The 20,500-nt window shown below is 40.1% G+C and overlaps 1 protein-coding gene across 3 annotated transcripts in view; it reads left to right on the top strand.

Moving 5' to 3' along the window:
* The window catches only part of KIF15 (kinesin family member 15), a 92,422-nt gene that overhangs the window by 57,793 nt on the left and 14,129 nt on the right, over positions 1-20,500 (top strand). For all 3 annotated transcript variants that reach the window (XM_054483523.1, XM_063661978.1, XM_063661977.1), the window contains 7 exons: positions 7,666-7,816; positions 8,015-8,100; positions 9,098-9,167; positions 9,853-9,939; positions 11,226-11,330; positions 12,155-12,277; positions 19,534-19,680. In XM_054483523.1, the coding sequence (XP_054339498.1) occupies positions 7,666-7,816; positions 8,015-8,100; positions 9,098-9,167; positions 9,853-9,939; positions 11,226-11,330; positions 12,155-12,277; positions 19,534-19,680 (769 nt within the window). The remainder of the gene's footprint in view (positions 1-7,665; positions 7,817-8,014; positions 8,101-9,097; positions 9,168-9,852; positions 9,940-11,225; positions 11,331-12,154; positions 12,278-19,533; positions 19,681-20,500) is intronic.

The following is a 20,500-nucleotide window of genomic DNA, read 5'->3' as shown; positions in this document are numbered from 1 at the left end:
TGGTGTATATGTGCCACATTTTCTTAATCTAGTCTATCATTGATGGACATTTGGGTTGGTTCCAAGTCTTTGCTATTGTGAATAGTGCCACAGTAAACATACGTGTGCATGTGTCTTTATAGTAGCATGATTTATAATCCTTTGGGTATACACCCAGTAATGGGATCAGTGGGTCAAATGGTATTTCTAGTTCTAGATCCTTGAGGAATCGCCACACTGTCTTCCACAGTGGTTGAACTAATTTACGCTCCCACCAACAGTGTAAAAGTGTTCCTATTTCTCCACATCCTCTCCAGCATCTTTTGTTCCCTGACTTTATTGATTGCCATTCTAACTGGTCTGAGATGGTATCTCATTGTGGTTTTGATTTGCATTTATCTGATGACCAGTGATGATGAGCATTTTTTTCATGTGTCTGTTGGCTGCATAAATGTCTTTTTTTGAGAAGTCTCTGTTCATATTCTTTGCCCACTTTTTGATGGGGTTGTTTGTTTTTTTCTTGTAAATTTGTTTAAGTTCTTTGTAGATTCTGGATATTAGCCCTTTGTCAGATGGGTAGATTGCAAAAATTTTCTCCCATTCTGTAGGTTCCCTGTTCACTCTGATGGTCATTTCTTTTGCTGTGCAGAGGCTCTTTAGTTTAATTAGATCCCACTTGTCTATTTTGGCTTTTGTTGCCATTGCTTTTGGTGTTTTAGTCATGAAGTCTTTGCCCATGCCTATGTCCTGAATGGTATTGCCTAGGTTTTCTTCTAGGGTTTTTATGGTTTTAGGTCTAACATTTAAGTCTTTAATCCATCTTGAATTAATTTTTGTATAAAGTGAAAGGAAGGGATCCAGTTTCAGCTTTCTACATATGGCTAGCCAGTTTTCCCAGCACCATTTATTAAACAGGAAACCCTTTCCCCATTTCTTGTTTTTGTCAGGTTTGTCAAAGATCAGATGGTTGTAGATGTGTGGTATTATTTCTGAGACCTATGTTCTGTTCCATTGGTCTATATCTCTGTTTTGGTACCAGTACCATGCTGTTTTGATTACTGTTGCCTTGTAGTATAGTTTGAAGTCAGGTAGCATAATGCCTCCAGCTTTGTTCTTTTGGCTTAGGATTGTCTTGGCAATGCGGGCTCTTTTTTGGTTACATATGAACTTTAAAGTAGTTTTTTCCAATTCTGTGAAGAAAGTCGTTGATAGCTTGATGGGGATGGCATTGAATCTATAAAATTATCTTGGGCAGTATGGCCATTTTCACAATATTGATTCTTCCTATCCATGAGCATGGAATGTTCTTCCATTTGTTTGTGTCCTCTTTTATTTCATTGAGCAGTGGTTTGTAGTTCTCCTTGAAGAGGTTCTTCACATCCCTTGTAAGTTGGATTCCTAGGTATTTTATTCTCTTTGTAGCAGTTGTGAATGGGAGAGAGTTCACTCATAATTTGGCTGTTTGTCTGTTATTGGTGTATAGGAATGCTTGTGATTTTTGCACATTGATTTTGTGTCCTGAGACTTTGCTGAAGTTGCTTATCAGCTTAAGGAGATTTTGGGCTGAGATGATGGGGTTTTCTAAATATACAATCATGTCATCTGCAAACAGGGACAATTTGACTTCCCCTTTTCCTAATTGAATACACTTTATTTCTTTCTCTTGCCTGATTGCCCTGGCCAGAACTTCCAACACTATATTGAAGAGGAGTGGTAAGAGAGGGCATCCCTGTCTTGTGCCAGTTTTCAAAGGGAATGCTTCCAGTTTTTGTCCATTCAGTATGATATTGGCTGTGGGTTTGTCATAAATAGCTCTTATTATTTTGAGATACGTTCCATCAATATCTAGTTTATTGAGAGTTTTTAGCATGAAGTGCTGTTGAATTTTGTCAAAGGCCTTTTCTGCATCTATTGAGATAATCATGTGGTTTTTGTCATTGGTTCTGTTTATGTGATGGATTGCATTTATTGATTTGTGTATGTTGAACCAGCCTTGCATGCCATAGATATAGCCGACTTGATTGTGGTGGATAAGCTTTTTCGTGTGCTGCTGGATTCAGTTTGCCAGTATTTTATTGAGGATTTTTGCATCGATGTTCATCAGGGATATTGGTCTGAAATTCTTTTTTGTTGTGTCTCTGCCAGGCTTTGGTATCAGGATGATGCTGACCTCATAAAATGAGTTAGGGAGGATTCCCTCTTTTTCTATTGATTGGAATAGTTTCAGAAGGGATGGTACCAGCTCCTCTTTGTACCTCTGATAGAATTCGGCTGTGAATCCATCTGGTCCTAGACTTTTTTTGGTTGCTAGGCTATTAATTATGGCCTCAATTTCAGAGCCTGTTATTGGTGTATTCAGAGATTCAGCTTCTTCCTGGTTTAGTCTTGGGAGGGCGTGTGTGTCCAGGAATTCATCCATTTCTTCTAGATTTTCTAGTTTATTTGCGTGAGGTGTTTATAGTATTCTCTGATGGTAGTTTGTATTTCTGTGGGATCGGTGGTGATATCCCCTTTATCATTTTTTATTGCATCTATTTGATTCTTCTCTCTTTTCTTCTTTATTAGTCTTGCTAGCAGTCTTATCAATTTTGTTGATCTTTTCCAAAAACCAGCTCCTGGATTCATTAATTTTCTGAAGGGTTTTTTGTGTCTCTATCTCCTTCAGTTCTGCTCTGATCTTAGTTATTTCCTGCCTTCTGCTAGCTTTTGAATTTGTTTGCTCTTGCTTCTCTAGTTCTTTTAATTGTGATGTTAGGGTGTCGATTTTATATCTTTCCTGCTTTCTCTTGTGGGCATTTAGTGCTATGAATTTCCCTCTACACACTGCTTTGAATGTGTCCCAGAGATTCTGGTACGTTGTATCTTTGTTCTCATTGATTTCAAAGAACATCTTTATTTCTGCCTTCATTTCATTATGTACCCAGTAGTCATTCAGGAGCAGGTTGTTCAGTTTCCATGTAGTGGTGCAGTTTTGAGTGAGTCTCTTAATCCTGAGATCTAATTTATTGCACTGTGGTCTGAGACACAGTTTGTTGTGATTTCTGTTCTTTTACATTTGCTGAGGAGTGCTTTACTTTTAACTATGTGGTCAATTTTGGAATAAGTGCGGTGTGGTGCTGAGAAGAATGTATATTCTGTTGATTTGGGGTGGAGAGTTCTGTAGATGTCTATTAGGTCCGCTTAGTCCAGAGCTGGGTACAAGTCCTGGATATCCTTGTTAACCTTCTGTCTCGTTGATCTGTCTAATATTGACAGTGGGGTGTTAAAGTCTCCCATTATTATTGTGTGGGAGTCTAAGTCTCTTTGTAGGTCTCTAAGGACTTGCTTTATGAATCTGGGTGCTCCTGTATTGGGTGCATATATATTTAGGATAGTTAGCTCTTTTTGTTGAATTGATCCCTTTATCATTATGTAATGGCCTTCTTTGTCTCTTTTGATCTTTGTTGGTTTAAAGTCTGTTTTATCAGAGACTAGGATTGCAATCCCTGCTTTTTTTTGCTTTCCATTTGCTTGGTAGATCTTCCTCCATCCCTTTATTTTGAACCTATGTGTGTCTCTGCACGTGAGATGGGTCTCCTGAATACAGCACACCAATGGGTCTTGACTATCCAATTTGCCAGTCTGTGTCTTTTAATTGGGGCATTTAGCCCATTTACATTTAAGGTTAATATTGTTATGTGTGAATTTGATCCTGTCATTATGATGTTAGCTGGTTATTTTGCTCGTTAGTTGATGCAGTTTCTTCCTAGCATCGATGGTCTTTACAATTTGGCATGTTTTTGCAGTGGCTGGTACCGGTTGTTCCTTTCCATTTTTAGTGCTTTCTTCAGGAGCTCTTGTAAGGCGGGCCTGATGGTGACATAATCTCTCAGCATTTGCTTGTCTGTAAAGGATTTTATTTCTCCTTCACTTATGAAGCTTAGTTTGGCTGGATATGAAATTCTGGGTTGAAAATTCTTTATTTAAGAATATTGAATATTTCCCCCCATTCTCTTCTGGCTTGTAGAGTTTCTGCTGAGAGATCCACTGTTAGTCTGATGGGCTTCCCTTTGTGGGTAACCCGACCTTTCACTTTGGCTGCCCTTAACATTTTTTCCTTCATTTCAACCTTGGTGAATCTGACAATTATGTGTCTTGGGGTTGCTCTTCTCGAGGAGTATATTTGTGGTGTTCTCTGTTTTTCCTGAATTTGAATGTTGGCCTGCCTTGCTAGGTTGGGGAAGTTCTCCTGGATAATATCCTGAAGAGTGTTTTCCAACTTGGTTCCATTCTCCCCATCACTTTCAGGTACACCAATCAAATGTAGATTTGGTCTTTTCACATAGTCCCATGTTTCTTGGAGGCTTTGTTCATTTCTTTTTACTCTTTTTTCTCTAAACTTCTCTTCTCGCTTTATTTCATTAATTTGATCTTCAATCAGTGATACCCTTTCTTCCACTTGATCAAATCGACTATTGAAGCTTGTGCATGTATCATGAAGTTCTCATGCCATGGTTTTCAGCCCCATGTGTTCATTTAAGGTCTTCTCTACACTGTTTATTCTAGTTAGCCATTCGTCTAATCTTTTTTCAAGGTTTTTAGCTTCCTTGCAATGGGTTTGAACATGGTCCTTTAGCTTGGAGAAGTTTGTTATTACCGACCTTCTGAAGCCTACTTCTGTCAACTCATCAAAGTCATTCTCCGTCCAGCTTTGTTCTATTGCTGGCGAGGAGCTGCAATCCTTTGGAGGAGAAGAGGCGCTCTGGTTTTTAGAATTTTCAGCTTTTCTCCTGTGGTTTCTCCCCATCTTTGCGGTTTTGTCTACCTTTGGTCTTTGATATTGGTGATCTACAGATGGGGTTTTGGTGTGGATGCCCTTTTTGTTGATGTTGATTCTATTCCTTTCTGTTTCTTAGTTTTCCTTCTAACAGTCAGGTCGCTCAGCTGCCGCTCTGTTGGTGTTTGCTGGAGGTCCACTCCAGACCCTGTTTGCCTGGGTATCACCAGCGGAGGCTGCAGAACAGCAAATATTGCTGCATGATCCTTCCTCTGGAAGCTTTGTCCCAGAGGGGCACCCACCTGTATGAGGTGTCAGTCGGCCCGTACTGGGACGTGTATCCCAGTTAGGCTACACGGGTCAGGGACCCACTTGAGGAGGCAGTCTGTCCATTCTCAGTGCTCAAACACCGTGTCGGGAGAACCGTTGTACTCTTCAGAGCTGTCAGACAGGGACATTTAAGTCTGCAGAAGTTTCTGCTGCCTTTTGCTCAGCTGTGCTCTGCCCCCAGAGGTGGAATCTATAGAGGCAGCCAGCGTTGCTGAGCTGTGGTGGGCTCCACCCAGTTCAAGCTTCCAGGCCGCTTTGTTTACCTACTCAAGCCTCAGCAATGGCGGATGGCCCTCCCCGTGTCAGGCTGCTGCCTCACAGGTTGATCTCAGACTGCCGTGCTAGCAGTGAGCGAGGCTCCGTGGGCGTGGGACCCACCGAGCTAGGTGCGGGATATAATCTCCTGGTGTGCCATTTGATAAGACCATTGGAAAAGCTCAGTATTATGGCGGGAGTGTCCCATTTTTCCAGGTACAGTCTGTCACGGCTTCCCTTGGCTAGGAAAGGGAAATTCCCCGACCCCTTGCACTTCCTGGGTGAGGCGACGCCTGCCCTGCTTCAGCTAGCCCTCCGTGGTCTGCACCCACTGTCCAACCCGTCCCAATGAGATGAACCAAGTACCTCAGTTGGAAATGTAAAAATCACCCATCTTCTGCATCGATCCTGCTGGGAGCTGCAGACTGCAGCTCTTCCTATTTGGCCATCTTGCCTAATTCACATACATTTTTCTTAGGCCTGCCCAGTGGCTAAAGAAAAATAAATGAACATAGCATTTTAAAAATTGAGTGTTTTCTTATAAAAATCTATATTTCAGCATTCCCTAGCGAAGTCATACTATTTGGTACCACTAGGCCCACATCCCTGCATGGCAGCCATCAGTTGCTGCAAAACTCACTCCTTTCTCTTTAGAGACAGAATGTGCTGTCTGTGTCGGCACAGCCTCCACCACCCTGTTCCATTTCCCCAGCACCAAGTCCACTTATCTAGCTGTCTGATTGGCCTGTAATCTACTTGAAGTGCAAGTGGTATAACCCAACTCAAATTAGTTAAACAAAGTAGGTAATTTATTGATAACTTATCACAAGTGCACTGGTGCCTTCTCTTACCCTTAGCATTTGTTTTAACTTCTGAATCGCTGGATCTAATAATCTTGGCCTCACCTCAAACTATTTTGTGTAATTTTTTTTGAAGTCACTAATCTCATGGGATCTTAATTTCCTAATGTTTATATGTCAGAGTTGAACTACATCAAAAAATGTTAAGAATCCATTATATTTTGCTACGTACTTAAATTCTATTTTCATCATTAAATACTTTCTAGGTTTGTTTGTTTGTTTTTGAGACAGTGTCTCACTTTGTCACCCAGGCTGGAGCACGGTGGCATAAACACGGCTTACTGCAGCCTCAATATCCCGGGCTCAAGCTGTCCTCCCACCTCAGCTCCCCACATAGCTGGGACTACAGGCACATGCCAGTGCACCCAGCTAATTTTTATATTTTTTGTAGAGACAGAGATTCGCCATGTTGCCCAGGCTGTTTTCAAACCCCTGAGCTCAAGCAGTCCATCCCACCTCAGCTTCCCAAAGTGCTGGGATTAGAGGCATGAGCCACTGTGCCCAGCCTCTTCCTAGCTTTTTAAATACACTGAACACAATTTAACCTTCTCAGTGTCTCCAGTTTAAGTACATCATTTACTGGGCTGCTTGTATTCCACTGTGGCCTTCAATGGTTGTTAAGGCCTGTGAATGAAACAGCACGACACTGCTATGTGTTTCTTGAATTATTTTGTCTACTTTATATATCTATATCTATATAGTTTATGCCATAAATACATAAATATGTTCCCCTTCCCTACCATCTATTGCCCATGTATCTATCTTTAGCAACTGATTTATACCACTTTATGATTTGCTGCTTCTGCTCTGTTTGAGTTAGTACAGCAGATATTCCATATATAATAACCTTCCGTACATAAGCTAGGACATCTGCTTTGGATGATCCAGAGGTCAGATTGATTGTGTGGTAGTTCTTGGCTGAGCTGTGGATTCTTGGAGGTGCTACAGCTTACTCAGGAGGGAAATAAGAGGATGAAAACCAAAAAAAGCAGTAATTATCTTCCAAAAACATTTTCTCTCTTGCTCAAATCAAAGTCACATTGTCATCTTAATGTTCCTAGAGCTGAGAGGATGTATGAATAGTTGGAGTTGAGCTATCAATAAAACTTGGAAATTAACAGCCAGTGCCTGGCTTATGTGAGCGTTAGGTCTGGAAACCCCTAATTGAGTCTAATCACTGTAAATTGCTCATCAATTAAGCATGTCTGGTTGAAGCCATGGAGAAAGAATGAGGAAGTGATGCCTGCAAGCTAATGCTCCCACTTGTCTTTTCTGTTCCTACCAAACTACTCTGTGGTCCAGTGTGTCTCACATGTTTGTGCATCATGGACATTTCACACCAGTCCATAAGGAGCCTTATATCACTTGAGGCTTATGTGAATTGGGAATGGGCTGTAGATGGGATAAATTGAACTGCAGATGATCTGATTAATAGAAATACATTAAATGTTTATTTACCATTTTTAAAATGTTTTCCTTATAAAGGTTAGAAAACGAAAAGCTGCTTGAGAGCAAAGCCTGCCTACAGGATTCCTATGACAACTTACAAGAAATAATGAAATTTGAGATTGACCAACTTTCAAGAAATCTCCAAAACTGCAAAAAAGAAAATGAAACTCTGAAATCTGATCTGAATGTATGTTAAGAAGGGAGTTGGTAATTGGTGAATTTGTCCTGCATCTGTGACTGTCCTTTTGAGTGTAGGACAAGGACTGTCCTTTCCTCCTTCTTTGCTATACTTGCCCACAGTGCCTGCCACATAGAAGGTACTTGACATGTTCGTTGACTACGCATTACTAGTAACAGTTACTTAAAATCTAATGTTGTCTTTTAGAATTTGATGGAGCTTCTTGAGGCAGAAAAAGAACGCAATAACAAATTATCATTACAGTTTGAAGAAGATAAAGAAAACAGTTCTAAGTGAGTGCTATTTATCTTTTCTACTAGCATACTAGAATATTGTTTAATACCACATTCTTAATCTTGTTTTTTTTTTTTATTGCCAATACCCTGTAAAGAGTTATTTTTTTAAAGCATTCCAAAAGCGACAGCAGGTTCTTTTGTATAAATGGCTATGTGGAGAAACTTAATTTTTCAAAACATGTAACAACTAGCTATAGTACTTTTAAATGAATAGCAATTGGTGGTAATCAGAACTCAGGGCCTTCTGTAAATAAATCACAGCAAATATATAATAAGATGACTTCTAACTCTTCCTTTTATTATTGGAAGGAGGAGACAGATTTTTATTTCTGTGACTACAAATCTTTTTCTACCAGGAATGTCCCCTAACAGGAATGCTGCCATATTTCTTCCCTCTTTCCAGGTTCCTCTCCTTGGTAATCTCAGTGAATCTTTGGGCCTCAGTCACTAGGCTGAGAGTCACTCTAATGAGAAGAATTTGTTTATTCAGTAGGTACTTACGGAGTTCTTCCTATGAGGTCGATTTTCTTCTAGGCCCTGGTATACAGTGGTGAACGTAGAGCTTACATCCAGTTGAGAGACAAGCAATTGACATTTACTCATTTATTCAAACATTTATTGATATCCAACAAGACAGGCACTGATCTGGTGAATGCCAGAACATTTAGAGGTGAAACAGTGAACAAAACATCCCTGTCCTCATGGATTTTAACTTCTAGCACAGGGAGACAGGTAATAAATACTATATGATATATGTTATATTTAGGAGTACTAAACACTCTGAGGAAAAACAGTCATGGCACAAAAATGGGTTCTCATTGAATAATTGTTGAAGAAATGGGTTCAAATTTCTGATCCCCACTGTAAGGTAGTGCCTGACACCAAGGGTGTGCCTAACAAAGTTCATTTGCACTTAATCTCTTCTGTACTAACAGATTCAGTTCCTGTTTTCATTGAATGAAGTCAGGGGTAAAAGATAATTATTCTTTTCCAGAGAAATTTTAAAAGTTCTTGAGGCTGTACGTCAGGAGAAACAGAAAGAGATGGCCAAGTGTGAGCAGCAGGTAAATTTCCTATTACTCTAACTCTAGAATTTGAAGTTTGTAACTTTTATTCCTGATACCTAAAAGGCTTATTATCATGATTTCAGCTTGCAGATGTTGGAAATTAGTAAGAAAGAAATGGAATTTGGGGCTGGTTCTATTATTTTTAATTTTATTTTTTTCTTCTTTTTTTAAGACAGTTTCTCACTCTGTCACCCAGGCTGCAGTGCAGTGGCGTGGTGATGGCTCACTGTAGCCTTGATTTCCCAAGCTCAGGTGATTTTCCCACCTCAGCCTCTCGAGTAGCTGGGACTATGGGCATGCACCACTATGCCTGGCTAAATTTTTGTATTTTTTATAGAGATGGGGTTTCACCATGTTGCCCAGGATCGAACTCCTGAGTTCAAGTGATCCACCCACCTTGGTCTCCCAAAGTGCTGAGATTACAGGCATGAGCCACCGTGCCTGGCCTATTGTTTTTCAACTCTTGTTTTTCTAACTCCCAGAGGGTTACAGTAATAATTTGTTGGTAGTCTCCTGGTAGACAGCACAAAATCGCTGTCTTTCAACCCAATTTATCATTTTCAAGTATTACTCCTAGAGTAGACTCTATAATATGAAAAGCTGCTTTCAACTTGTTTATCTGTGTATATGGTTAACTTTGTGATTTAATTATTCTTCTAAAAATATTTCTTTTTCACCATAGATGGCAAAAGTACAGAAACTAGAAGAGAGCTTGCTTGCTACTGAAAAAGTGATCAATTCCCTGGAAAAGTCTAGAGATTCTGATAAGGTTGGTAGAGTTTGAAGCTACATCTCTCTGTGCATTTTCTTATAAATGCTAGTTTAACATTTTGTTCTCCTACCTCTTCTTGCACCTCCAGGGTGACCAATAGATAGTATGAATATTTCTGTATGCAGTTAAGCCTTGTTCATCCTCCACGGTTGCTAGAGAATGAGGTCTTTCACTTAATTTGCCATGTAACTTCAAGTACAAACTACTGTCACTTTGGATGGCAGTGTTTCTAAAACGCATCCTACCCTTTTAACTAGGATGCTGATATTAGTGTGACCCTTTCTTGTTGACTGTAAGTCCCATGATACAAATTTTCAAATCCCTGGTGTTGACTTTAACTAGAATAATAAAAATAGTATGTATGTCCAAGTTTAAAATTAGGTATAAAATTCTTCTATGTCTAGCTCATATACATTCATAAAACCAAAACAAATGATTAGATCAAATATTATAGACTGGGCACAGTGGCTTACGCCTGTAATTCCAGCACTTTGGGAGGCCAAGGCAGGTGGATCACCTGAGGTGGGGAGTTCGAGACCAGCCTGACCAACATGGAGAAACCCTGTCTCTACTAAAAATACAAAATTAGCCAGATGTGGTGGCACATGCCTGTAATCCTAGCTACTCAGGAGGCTGAGGCAGGAGAATTACTTGAACCTGGGAGGCGGAGGTTGCGGTGAGCCAAGATCACACCATTGCACTCCCGTCTGGGCAACAAGAGTGAAACTCTGTCTCAAAAAAAAAAATTATAAAGCCATTAAAATATAAATTGATGCCAGGCGAGTGGCTCATGTCTGTAATCCCAGCACTTTGGGAGGCTGAGGCGGGCGGATCACAAGGTCAGAAGATCAAGACCATCCTGGCTAACATGGTGAAACCCCGTCTCTACTAAAAATACAAAAAATTAGCTGGGCATCGTGGCAGGCACCTGTAGTCCCAGCTACTCGGGAGGCTGAGGCAGGAGAATGGCGTGAACCCGGGAGGCGGAGCTTGCAGTGAGCCGAGATCGCGCCACTGCACTCCAACCTGGGCGACACAGCGAGACTCCGTCTCAAAAAAAAAAAAATATATATATATAAGTGTGTGTGTGTGTGTGTGTGTGTGTGTGTATATACGTATATATATAATATATATATATAAGTTGATACTAATGTGACATATGATCTTTTACTAAAATAAAATTGACTTATATTGCCATTAGGAAAGATAAGTGATTTACCATTTAAAAATTTTCTTCTCCTTAATGTCATTGGGTATGAAGATATTATTTCTGTCCTCATCAGAAAGTTGTAGCTGACCTCATGAACCAGATCCAGGAGCTAAGAACATCGGTCTGTGAGAAAACAGAAACTATAGACACCCTGAAACAAGAACTGAAGGACATAAATGTAAGTTCGGTCACCAACAAGATGTTAAATTTGAGCATGAGACACTTCACAGACTTTTCAAGAGTTTAACAGATGCTCCACCAGAAAAAAGATTCTGTGGTCAAATAAGTTTGGAAATTCTAGTTAAATAAAGCTCAACAGGTTTGTGTGTTTGTAGGACTTGCAGAGTCATTATGAAAGTGTGTAGTATGTATCTCTGGGAGACAATGTAGGCTGCAGTGTTTCTCAGGTTTCACTTATCTGGGACGATGTTCTCTGTGCACTGTTTGGGAATGCTGATATAAACTGGATAAGAAACAGGCTGGTTGCTGGCCGTAACAGTTAAGGCAAATGTGGTGTTTTTTAGTAGCTTTGAGGAAAAAGTAACACAGTAGCACATTGTAGTTAAGTTCAGAGACATTAATAATTTAGAAAGTGAGTTTGTTTCCCCAATATTGGACATAATATCATTTCCTAAAGTTAACTACTTATTTTGTCAGCATGTATCTGAGTTCAATGTTGATGCTTTTCTCCTCTGGGTCAAGGCGAAGGCTTTTGTCACTCCTCCTCACTCCTCTGCTCTACAGGGAGCTTGCCGCACTCCATGTTTATTTCTGAAGGCAGTAGATGACAAACCCGATGTTTTTTTCACTGATACTTAGAGGACTTTTCCATTTCTCTTCACCATTCATGCACTTATTCTTCTATTCCTTCAGTCAGCAAGTATTTATTGAATTATCTTGTGTTAATCTTGTCATCACCTTGGAACCCAGACTCATTCTTGTTATTTTAATGTAGAAACAGGTAATAAAACGGCTCTTATAGCATGACTTTCTCTTCTACAGTGCAAATACAACTCTGCTTTGGTTGACAGAGAAGAGAGCAGAGTGTTGATCAAGAAGCAGGAAGTGGATATTCTGGATCTGAAAGAAACCCTTAGGCTGAGAATACTTTCTGAGGACATAGAGGTAGGTATTAACGCATCACAACTTCTTTGTTTTCCTTATTACTTGTCAATATGTGTATTTGCGTGTGGAAGTTATTAATGAATAAATACAGGATTTTTAAAGAAATAATTCTTATATAGCTGATGTTTCTCAAGACGCTTCACTACACAGGCTCACTCTACCTCTACCTCACTGCCTGCACCTCATGCTGCCACCCTGACTGCTTGCTGTGCCTGAGATACTCCACACATGTTCACGCTGCCAAGCTTCCTCCTCCGGCAGTCTTTATACATATACTGTCTCCTTTGAGGAGATAGTATTTGTATACTACTAATGTATTATTGTATAGTGTATAATAATACAAATAGTCATGTATAATAATTTCACCAAAATTATTATATTTTATCTAGCTGATCTATTTTCCGTCATTTTTGCTGACACCACGTTAACTTCCTATAACTGACCCCTGTAAGGGGAGCAGAGTGGAAACCGCATTTAATTGGATGCAGTGGTAGTAGCAGACAGCAGAAAAGGGCTGTTTGAACAGGCTGATTTCAGGGTTGTCTTTTGCATTTTAGCGAAGATAAGTTTTATTTTTGTTTTTGTTGATGTAAATTTATCTTTTTAAAAATTAAGCAGTACAGGTTAATTTGTAACCTACAGCTAAAGGAAGTTTTTTTGTTGTTGATGATGTGAACTTATCTTTTTAAAAATTAGTGTATAAGCTAGGAGCAATATGGATTTTCTTCCAGCCCTTCCTATTCCTCAGCTACCCCCATGTTATCAGTTTCTTGTGTAACTTTCAAGAGATATTTTAAGCAATCCTATATACTTTTAGCCTTACTTTTTTTCCCACACAGATGATAACCTATTGTATAAACTGTTCTATATTTGCTTTAGAAATAAAGGGGTTTTGGCTAACCTATGCTACCCATGAAACAAATTCAACAAATATTGAATCCATCTACTATACAACCTGTACCCGGCCTGGCATTTGGGAATGGAAAGATGATTGAAAAACACGTTACTTACATCAAAGCATGCATTCTAGCTTAAAAGATATGTGTAATATGATGTAATAACCTGGGGGCACAGAAAAGGGAGGGAGGGGAGTAATTCTGCCAGGGGAAATTCTAAAGACCTCCTCAGAAGAGAGAGTATTTGTACACAACTTTGCTAGAGAGGGAAGCTTGGCAGTGTGAACATGTGTGGTGTGTCCCAAGCACAGCAAGCAGTCAGGGTGGCCAACACAAGGTGCTGGCAGTGAAGTGGAGGCAGACTGAGCCTGTGTAGTGAAGTGTCTTGAGGAACATCAGCTGTATCTTTTAGGAAACCAAAACTGCATAGACATTGAACCCAGGCAGAAGGTCATGAGGTCCGAGCCAAGAAATGCTAGTGGGGATAGGGGGTGAGATAGAGTTGGGAAGTGTTTCAGAGCTACAGGTGACAGTTGGTGTCCAGTTGGATATGTACCACGAAGGGAAGAAGCAGTCAGAGTGGGCACCAAGCTTTCTAGCCTGGAGGACTGAATGGTTCTGTGCACATTTCAGATGGAAAGAATAGAGGCCCACGGAAAGTTAATGAGATGCATTTTATACATACCAGTTTTGAATTTTAAGGACCTGTGGGGTAGATATCCAAGATGGCTATTGCCAGTAATTTGTATTTATATCTTGCTACATCGCAGAAAGGATTTGAAGCTGCTAACACACGTAAGATATAAGATTAAAATAGGCCAGACGCGGTGGCTTACACCTGTAATCCCAGCATTTTGGGAGGCCGAGGCGGGTGGATCACTTGAGGTCAGGAGTTCCAGACCAGCCTGGCCAACATGGTGAAACCCCATCCCTACTAAAACTACAAAAATTAGCCGGGTGTGGTGGTGCGTGCCTGTAATCCCAGCTATTCAGGAGGCCAAGGCAGGAAAATGGTTTGAATCCAGGAGGCAGAGGTTGCAGCAAGCTGAGATCATGCCACTGCACTCTAGCCTGGGCGACAGATCGAGACTCCATCTCAAAAAAAAAAAAAGATTAAAGTAGACAACAAAAATTAGAATAAAAGGAAAGTAAGGGTAGAATAGTAACAAGTTATTAAGAGCACAGGCTACGGAGTTGGAATTCTAGCTGTGTGACCTTGGGGAAGTTAAATTTCTCCCTGTGCTTCATTTGCCATATCTGTAGAGATAACAGTACTTCCTACTGCATAAGGCAGTGGTCCTCAGCCTTTTTGGCACCAGGGACCAGTTTAGTGGAAGACAGTTTTTCCTTAGACCAGGAGGGTGAAGGGGGCTGGTTTCTGGATGATTCAAGCACATTACATTTACTGTGTACTTTATTTCTATTATTATATTTACATTGTAATATATAATAAAATAATTGTACAACTCACCGTAATGTAGAATCAGTGGGAGCCCTGAGCTTGTTTTCCTGCAACTAGATGGTTCTATCCAGGGGTGATGGGAAATAGTGACAAATCATCAGGCATTAGATTCTCATAAGGAGTGCCCAAACGAGATCCCTGGCACGCAGTTTGCAATAGAGTTAATGCTTCTGTGAGAATCTAATGCTGCCACTGATTTGACAGGAGGCGGAGCTCAGGCAGTAATGCGAGCGATGGGGAACGGCTATAAATACAGATGAAGCTGCGCTCGCTTTCCTCCTGCTGTGCAGCCCTGTTCCTAACAAGCCACAGACTGATACCAGTCTGTGACCTGGGGGCTGGGGGCCACTGTCACAAGGTGTTGTAAAGATGAACTGAGGTAATACATGGAAAGTGCTTAGAACTGTGTCTGGCTCCTTGTCACTGCTCAATATGTGTCAGCTGGAAATAGTTTTAGCAAGCCAATTGAAAAGTTAGTACACAGAAGCCACAACCTAGGGTCCCCTGCAAAGTATAAGATGATGGGCTAAAAATTCAGTTTCATACTGACTATTGACAAAGTAAAAAGGAAATCTAGCTATTTGAGTGGGAGTAGGTAAATAATGAAAACTCATGCCTGTTTACCTAAAAGCTCTTCCTTCCTTGCTTGCTTTCTCTCTTTTTTCTTCTTAAAAATAAAATGTGACTATGAATATTGTATTTAGATTTAAATATCGTATTTTAGATTCATACATTTTAGATTCAAGTGGAATTGACCCTATAAACAGCTAATTCATATTCCCTTTGTACTTATCTTCAGTCTTTATTAGCTAAAATTTAGTTTTATGGCTATGGTTTGTGAATTGTTCAGTATATTCAAATTGTTCATATATCACTGTTTTTCAACAATATGAGCACTTAGCCAGTGCAGTAAAATGGAAATACTAAGTGGGATACAAATATTATAAAAACTGAGAGAAAGTGACTGTTATTTGCAGATGGTCGTGAGTGTCTACATGGAAACTCCAACATACTGTCTGAATATCTATTAGAATATTGAGTTTAGTAATCAGTTATAAATTAGTCTTAAAAATATATTTACTATGTGCCATTAATAACCATTTAACAATATTGGAACTAAAAAATTCCATTCACAAAAACAACCAAACGTATTAAAACCTTAGGAGAGAATTTGTAACAACTGTTAAGGACATAAAACTTCCCTAAGGGATATTAAAAGAAATTGAATATTAAAGAAAGAATAGCTTTACTGGGGCCGGGCGCCGTGGCTCATGCCTGTAATCTCAGCACTTTTAGGGAGGCCGAGGTAGGTGGATCACAAGGTCAGGAGATCGAGACCATCCTGCTAAACACAGTGAAACCCTGTCTCTACTAAAAATACAAAAAAAAAAAAAAAAAATTAGCTGGGCGTGGTGGCACGTGCCTATAGTCCCAGCTACTCGGGAAGCTGAGGTAGGAGAATCGCTGGAACCCAGGAGGCAGAGGTTGCAGTGAGCCGAGATCGCGCCACTGCACTCCAGCTAGGGCAACAGAGCAATACTTCATCTCAGAAAATAATAATAAAGAATAGCTTTATTATAGATTATTATAATATATAATATGTTATAATTAAGATAATATATAATATTAAATAAACAGTTTAAAAACATAACAGGAGCTTTTAAAAATCCTCTTTCACAGAAATAATATAGCGTATCAAAATCTTAGGGAGAATATTTGACAACTGTTAAGAACATAAAACTTTCCAAGCAACATGAAAAGAGACTTCAATAAAAGGATCTAAATGGAGACTTGGACAGGAAGACCCTGTCGTTTTAGAAACAGAAATTTATGTAATTCCACTTCAAATCCCAATGTATTTATTTTTATTTTTTTGAGACAGGGTCTTGTTTTGTCACCCAGGCTGGAGTGTAGTAATGTGATCATGGCTCACTGCAGCCTTGAACGCCTGGGCCTAAGTGATCCTGCCACCTCAGCCTCCCAAGTAGCTGGGACTACAGATGTGCACCACCACGCCTAGCTAATTTTTGGTATTTTTTTGTAGAGATGAGGTTTCACTATGATGCCCACACTGGTCTCAAACTCCTAAACCCAAGTGATCCTCCCCTGCCTCAGCCTCCCAAATTGCTAGGATTACAGGCGTGAGCCACCATGCCTGGCCTCAAATCCCAATATAAAAAACTGATGATTTTAAGGTTCCTTTGAAAAAAATACACAAGATTTACCAACAAAACTTAGAAAAACAATAATGCAGAGAGATTTGTAAGCTAAATGGTAACCATATCCAGTGTTGGACTGATGATAGAGAGATCATTGCAACAACTTTGAACATCCACAAATAGCAGTGAATATGAAGGAATTTAGTGTAATGGTAAAGGAAGTATTTCTCAACAGTGAAGAGTCGGTTTAGTCAATATATGTGTTGGGAAAATTGTGTGACCAATTTGAAAAGATATCAAAGCCAAAACAATTTTTACATGGATTAGAGTTCTGTACAAATGATGACATCATAGAAGTACTAGAAAATAAAAATACAAGCCAGGCATGGTAACGCACGCCTGTAGTCCTAGCTACTCAGGAGGCTGACGTGGGACGATTGCTTGAGTCCAGTAGTTCAAGTCCAGCCTGGGTAATGTTGCAAGAGCCCCCATCTCTAAAAGAACAAAAGGAGGGATGGGCACAGTGACTCACACCTGTAATCCCAACACTTTGGGAGGCCAAGGCAGGTGGATCACTTGAGACCAGGAGCTCAAGACCAGCCTGCCCAACATGACGAAACCCCGTCTCTACTAAAAATACAAAAATTAGAAAAATTAGCCAGGTGTAGTGGTGTACACCTGTAATCCCAACTACTCAGGAGGCTGAGGCATGAGAATCGCTTGAACCTGGGAGGTGGAGGTTACAGTTAGATGAGATCACGCCACTGCACTCCATCTGGGCGACAGAGCAAGACTCTGTCTAAAAAAATAAATAAATAGTATTTTTTTTTAAGGAGAAGAAAAAATACAAATACATAAAAAAATCTTGAGATTATGTGACTGAAAATATCTTGATATAAAGATTAGAACTCATAAGGGAAGATTATACAATATTAAAAACAAAAATTCTAACAACAGACGGGGAAAATATTTGCGACTGATGACAAAGTATTTTACCACCTTAATTTATCCTTCAGGAGAAGGATAGAAACACAGCTGGTGGAAAATGGGCATAGGTAGCTCCCCAAAGAAGGAATACAGTGGCACAAAACTTCTTTGGAATCAGAGACATGCAAATATTCCTGAAACATCAGGAGTTCAGCCTAGGTCTGGTTGCTTACCACACAGAAAGCCAATCACTGAGTCAAGGAGTATTGCCGGCAAAGAAGACTTTAAATGAGTGCCATAGCCAAGATAGGAGATCAGTTTCAAATCCTTCTCCCTGACTGACTAAAATTGGGAGTTTATATAGCAAGAAAGGTAACCATGTGTGGAAAAGCAGGAATTAGGGAGGGGTAAGGAAAAGGAGTTGGTTAACAGGAAACAGGTTATCAGTTAGCCATGACAGGTGAGGGGCCTGGCATCTCATTTGTTCAGTTGCCATGATCTGGTAAGTTTCAGTTCCTTGATCTTGTCTGGGATGCCTGATGGTTGGTTCCCTGAGAAAGGAACTCAGATAAGACAAATGTAACTTTCTTAAGTTTTAAGACTGGGAGGGCCAATTTCTATGTTTATTCAAAAGAAACCATAAACATCAGTTCTAGGGGACAGTTGGCCCAGTTTCACAAATTAAAATAAGAGCTATTTTCTAATCTTATAACTGGTAAAGTTTAAGACCCAAGGAAGATGTGCAGACAAGGATGATTACTCAAACTTCTGGAGGAGTTTATGTTCAGCCTTTGGGGAGGTAGTCTGGTAATACATAGCCTTATGTTTTTTACGTATCCTTTGAGTTTGCACTTTTAAAAATTCAGCCTAAAGAAATAATCTAGATAGAAGAATGAAGTGCATAGAATAGTGAAAAATTCAAATCAACCAAAATATTTAGTGATGGATTAAATTGTGGTACATCCATGAGGTGAAATGGAGTCCACACAGTGAAAAGAGTGAGTACATGCAAAAATGTTTGTGATGTGTCAAGTTTTTTAAAAGTGTGTGTTGATATGTGTGTATATATATCTGTGTGTGTATATCCACGTATATGTACATGTATATGTACACACATATATATGTATGTATATATGTATATACACGCACACACATACCTGCATACATACATGTACATTTGGAAAGGAAAAGAAAGATAAGCAGTATCTGCTCTAATTTGGGAGGAATTACATATACTGTGTACATAGAAATTATGTATGCAACCTATAGGACTTCTAATTTTCTGTGACACTTTCCACAAAGCTACTTCCTGAAACCTTGATGGTCTGTGACAATGAATCACAATCTGGTGCAAACTGTCCAGCCCCTCCCCAACTGGCTGATGGAGGCTCATCTTTACAGCTGTTTACTTTCCAGTATATAAAGGACTAGAGTCAATTGGTGAGACAAGAAGTAACCAAGAGACCTTTGAGTCCTCCCCAGGAGAGAGAGATTGGCTTTGAGATCCTGGGGGTGAGGAGAGAATGCAATTAAACCTCAAACCTAGAGTACAGTTAAACCTCAATTGGGATACCTATATACGTTTACTGTAATAATGTTAATCTCTAGACCTGTTCATCTAAATATTAACTGATTACTTTGTCTTAGAATGGATTAGCACACAAGCCAAAGAAATAGGTTTTGACATAAAACTTCCTTAGTCTGTTAAAAGTTGTACATAGATTACTGTTTTGGGAATAGTAATAAGATAAGATTTGGGAATCCTTATTGGAATACCACAATTAAGAAAGTGTGGTGATTGTCTCCTAACAGAGGGATATGCTCTGTGAGGACCTGGCTCATGCCACTGAGCAGCTGAACATGCTCACAGAGGCCTCAAAAAAACACTCGGGGCTGCTGCAGTCTGCCCAGGAAGAACTGACCAAGAAGGAAGCCCTGATTCAGGAACTTCAGCACAAGGTGAGATACACACAGGTGTCACTCAAGATGGGAGACAGGAGGCCAAGTGTGGTGGCTCACTCCTGTAATCCCAGCACTTTGGGAGGTCAAGGTGGGCGGACCACTTGAAGTCAGGAGTTCGAGAGCAGTCTGGCCAACATGGTGAACTGAAACCCTGTCTCTACTAAAAATAGAAAAGTTAGCTGAGCGTGGTGGTGCTCACCTGTAATCCCAGCTACTTGAGAGGCTGAGGCACAAGAATTGCTTGAACCTGGGAGGTGGAGGTTGCAGTGAGCCAAGATTGCACCACTGCACTCAAGCCTGGGTGACAGAGTGAGACCCTGTCTCAAAAAAAAAAAAAATGGACAGGAAGAATCCACAGTTGAGGTTGTCATGACATTCCTGCATTGGCCAACTTCTCCATGTACAAAGGGGAGGCTAATGGAGTGTCCTCACCTGGACTGAGACTTGCTCAGCTGCCTCCCACCCACCTTATGGTCCTTGACACATGGCAACCGGTTCTAACCACTCCAGTGAGGTTATGCCTGACTTTTATCATATTTTTGGTGGTGGTTGTTGTCATTTTATATTTTGTATTTTTCTCAGATGACCGTTTTGTTACTTGTGAAACTTGGAACATTTTTAAAAGTATAAATAAATTTGTGAGAGAAAAGGAGATGGGCCCGGGCGCGGTGGCTCACACCTGTAATCCCAGCACTTTGGGAGGCCAAGGAGGGTGGATCACGAGGTCAGGAGATCAAGACCATCCTGGCTAACACGGTGAAACCCCATCTCTACTAAAAGTACAAAAAAAATTAGCCGGGCATGGTGGCCGGCACCT

Source organism: Pongo pygmaeus, chromosome 2, assembly GCF_028885625.2.
Source record: "Pongo pygmaeus isolate AG05252 chromosome 2, NHGRI_mPonPyg2-v2.0_pri, whole genome shotgun sequence".
Classification (NCBI taxonomy): domain Eukaryota; kingdom Metazoa; phylum Chordata; class Mammalia; order Primates; family Hominidae; genus Pongo; species Pongo pygmaeus.
The sequence above is the reverse complement of the archived record's forward strand: the minus strand, read 5'-3'. Positions and strand labels throughout refer to the sequence as shown.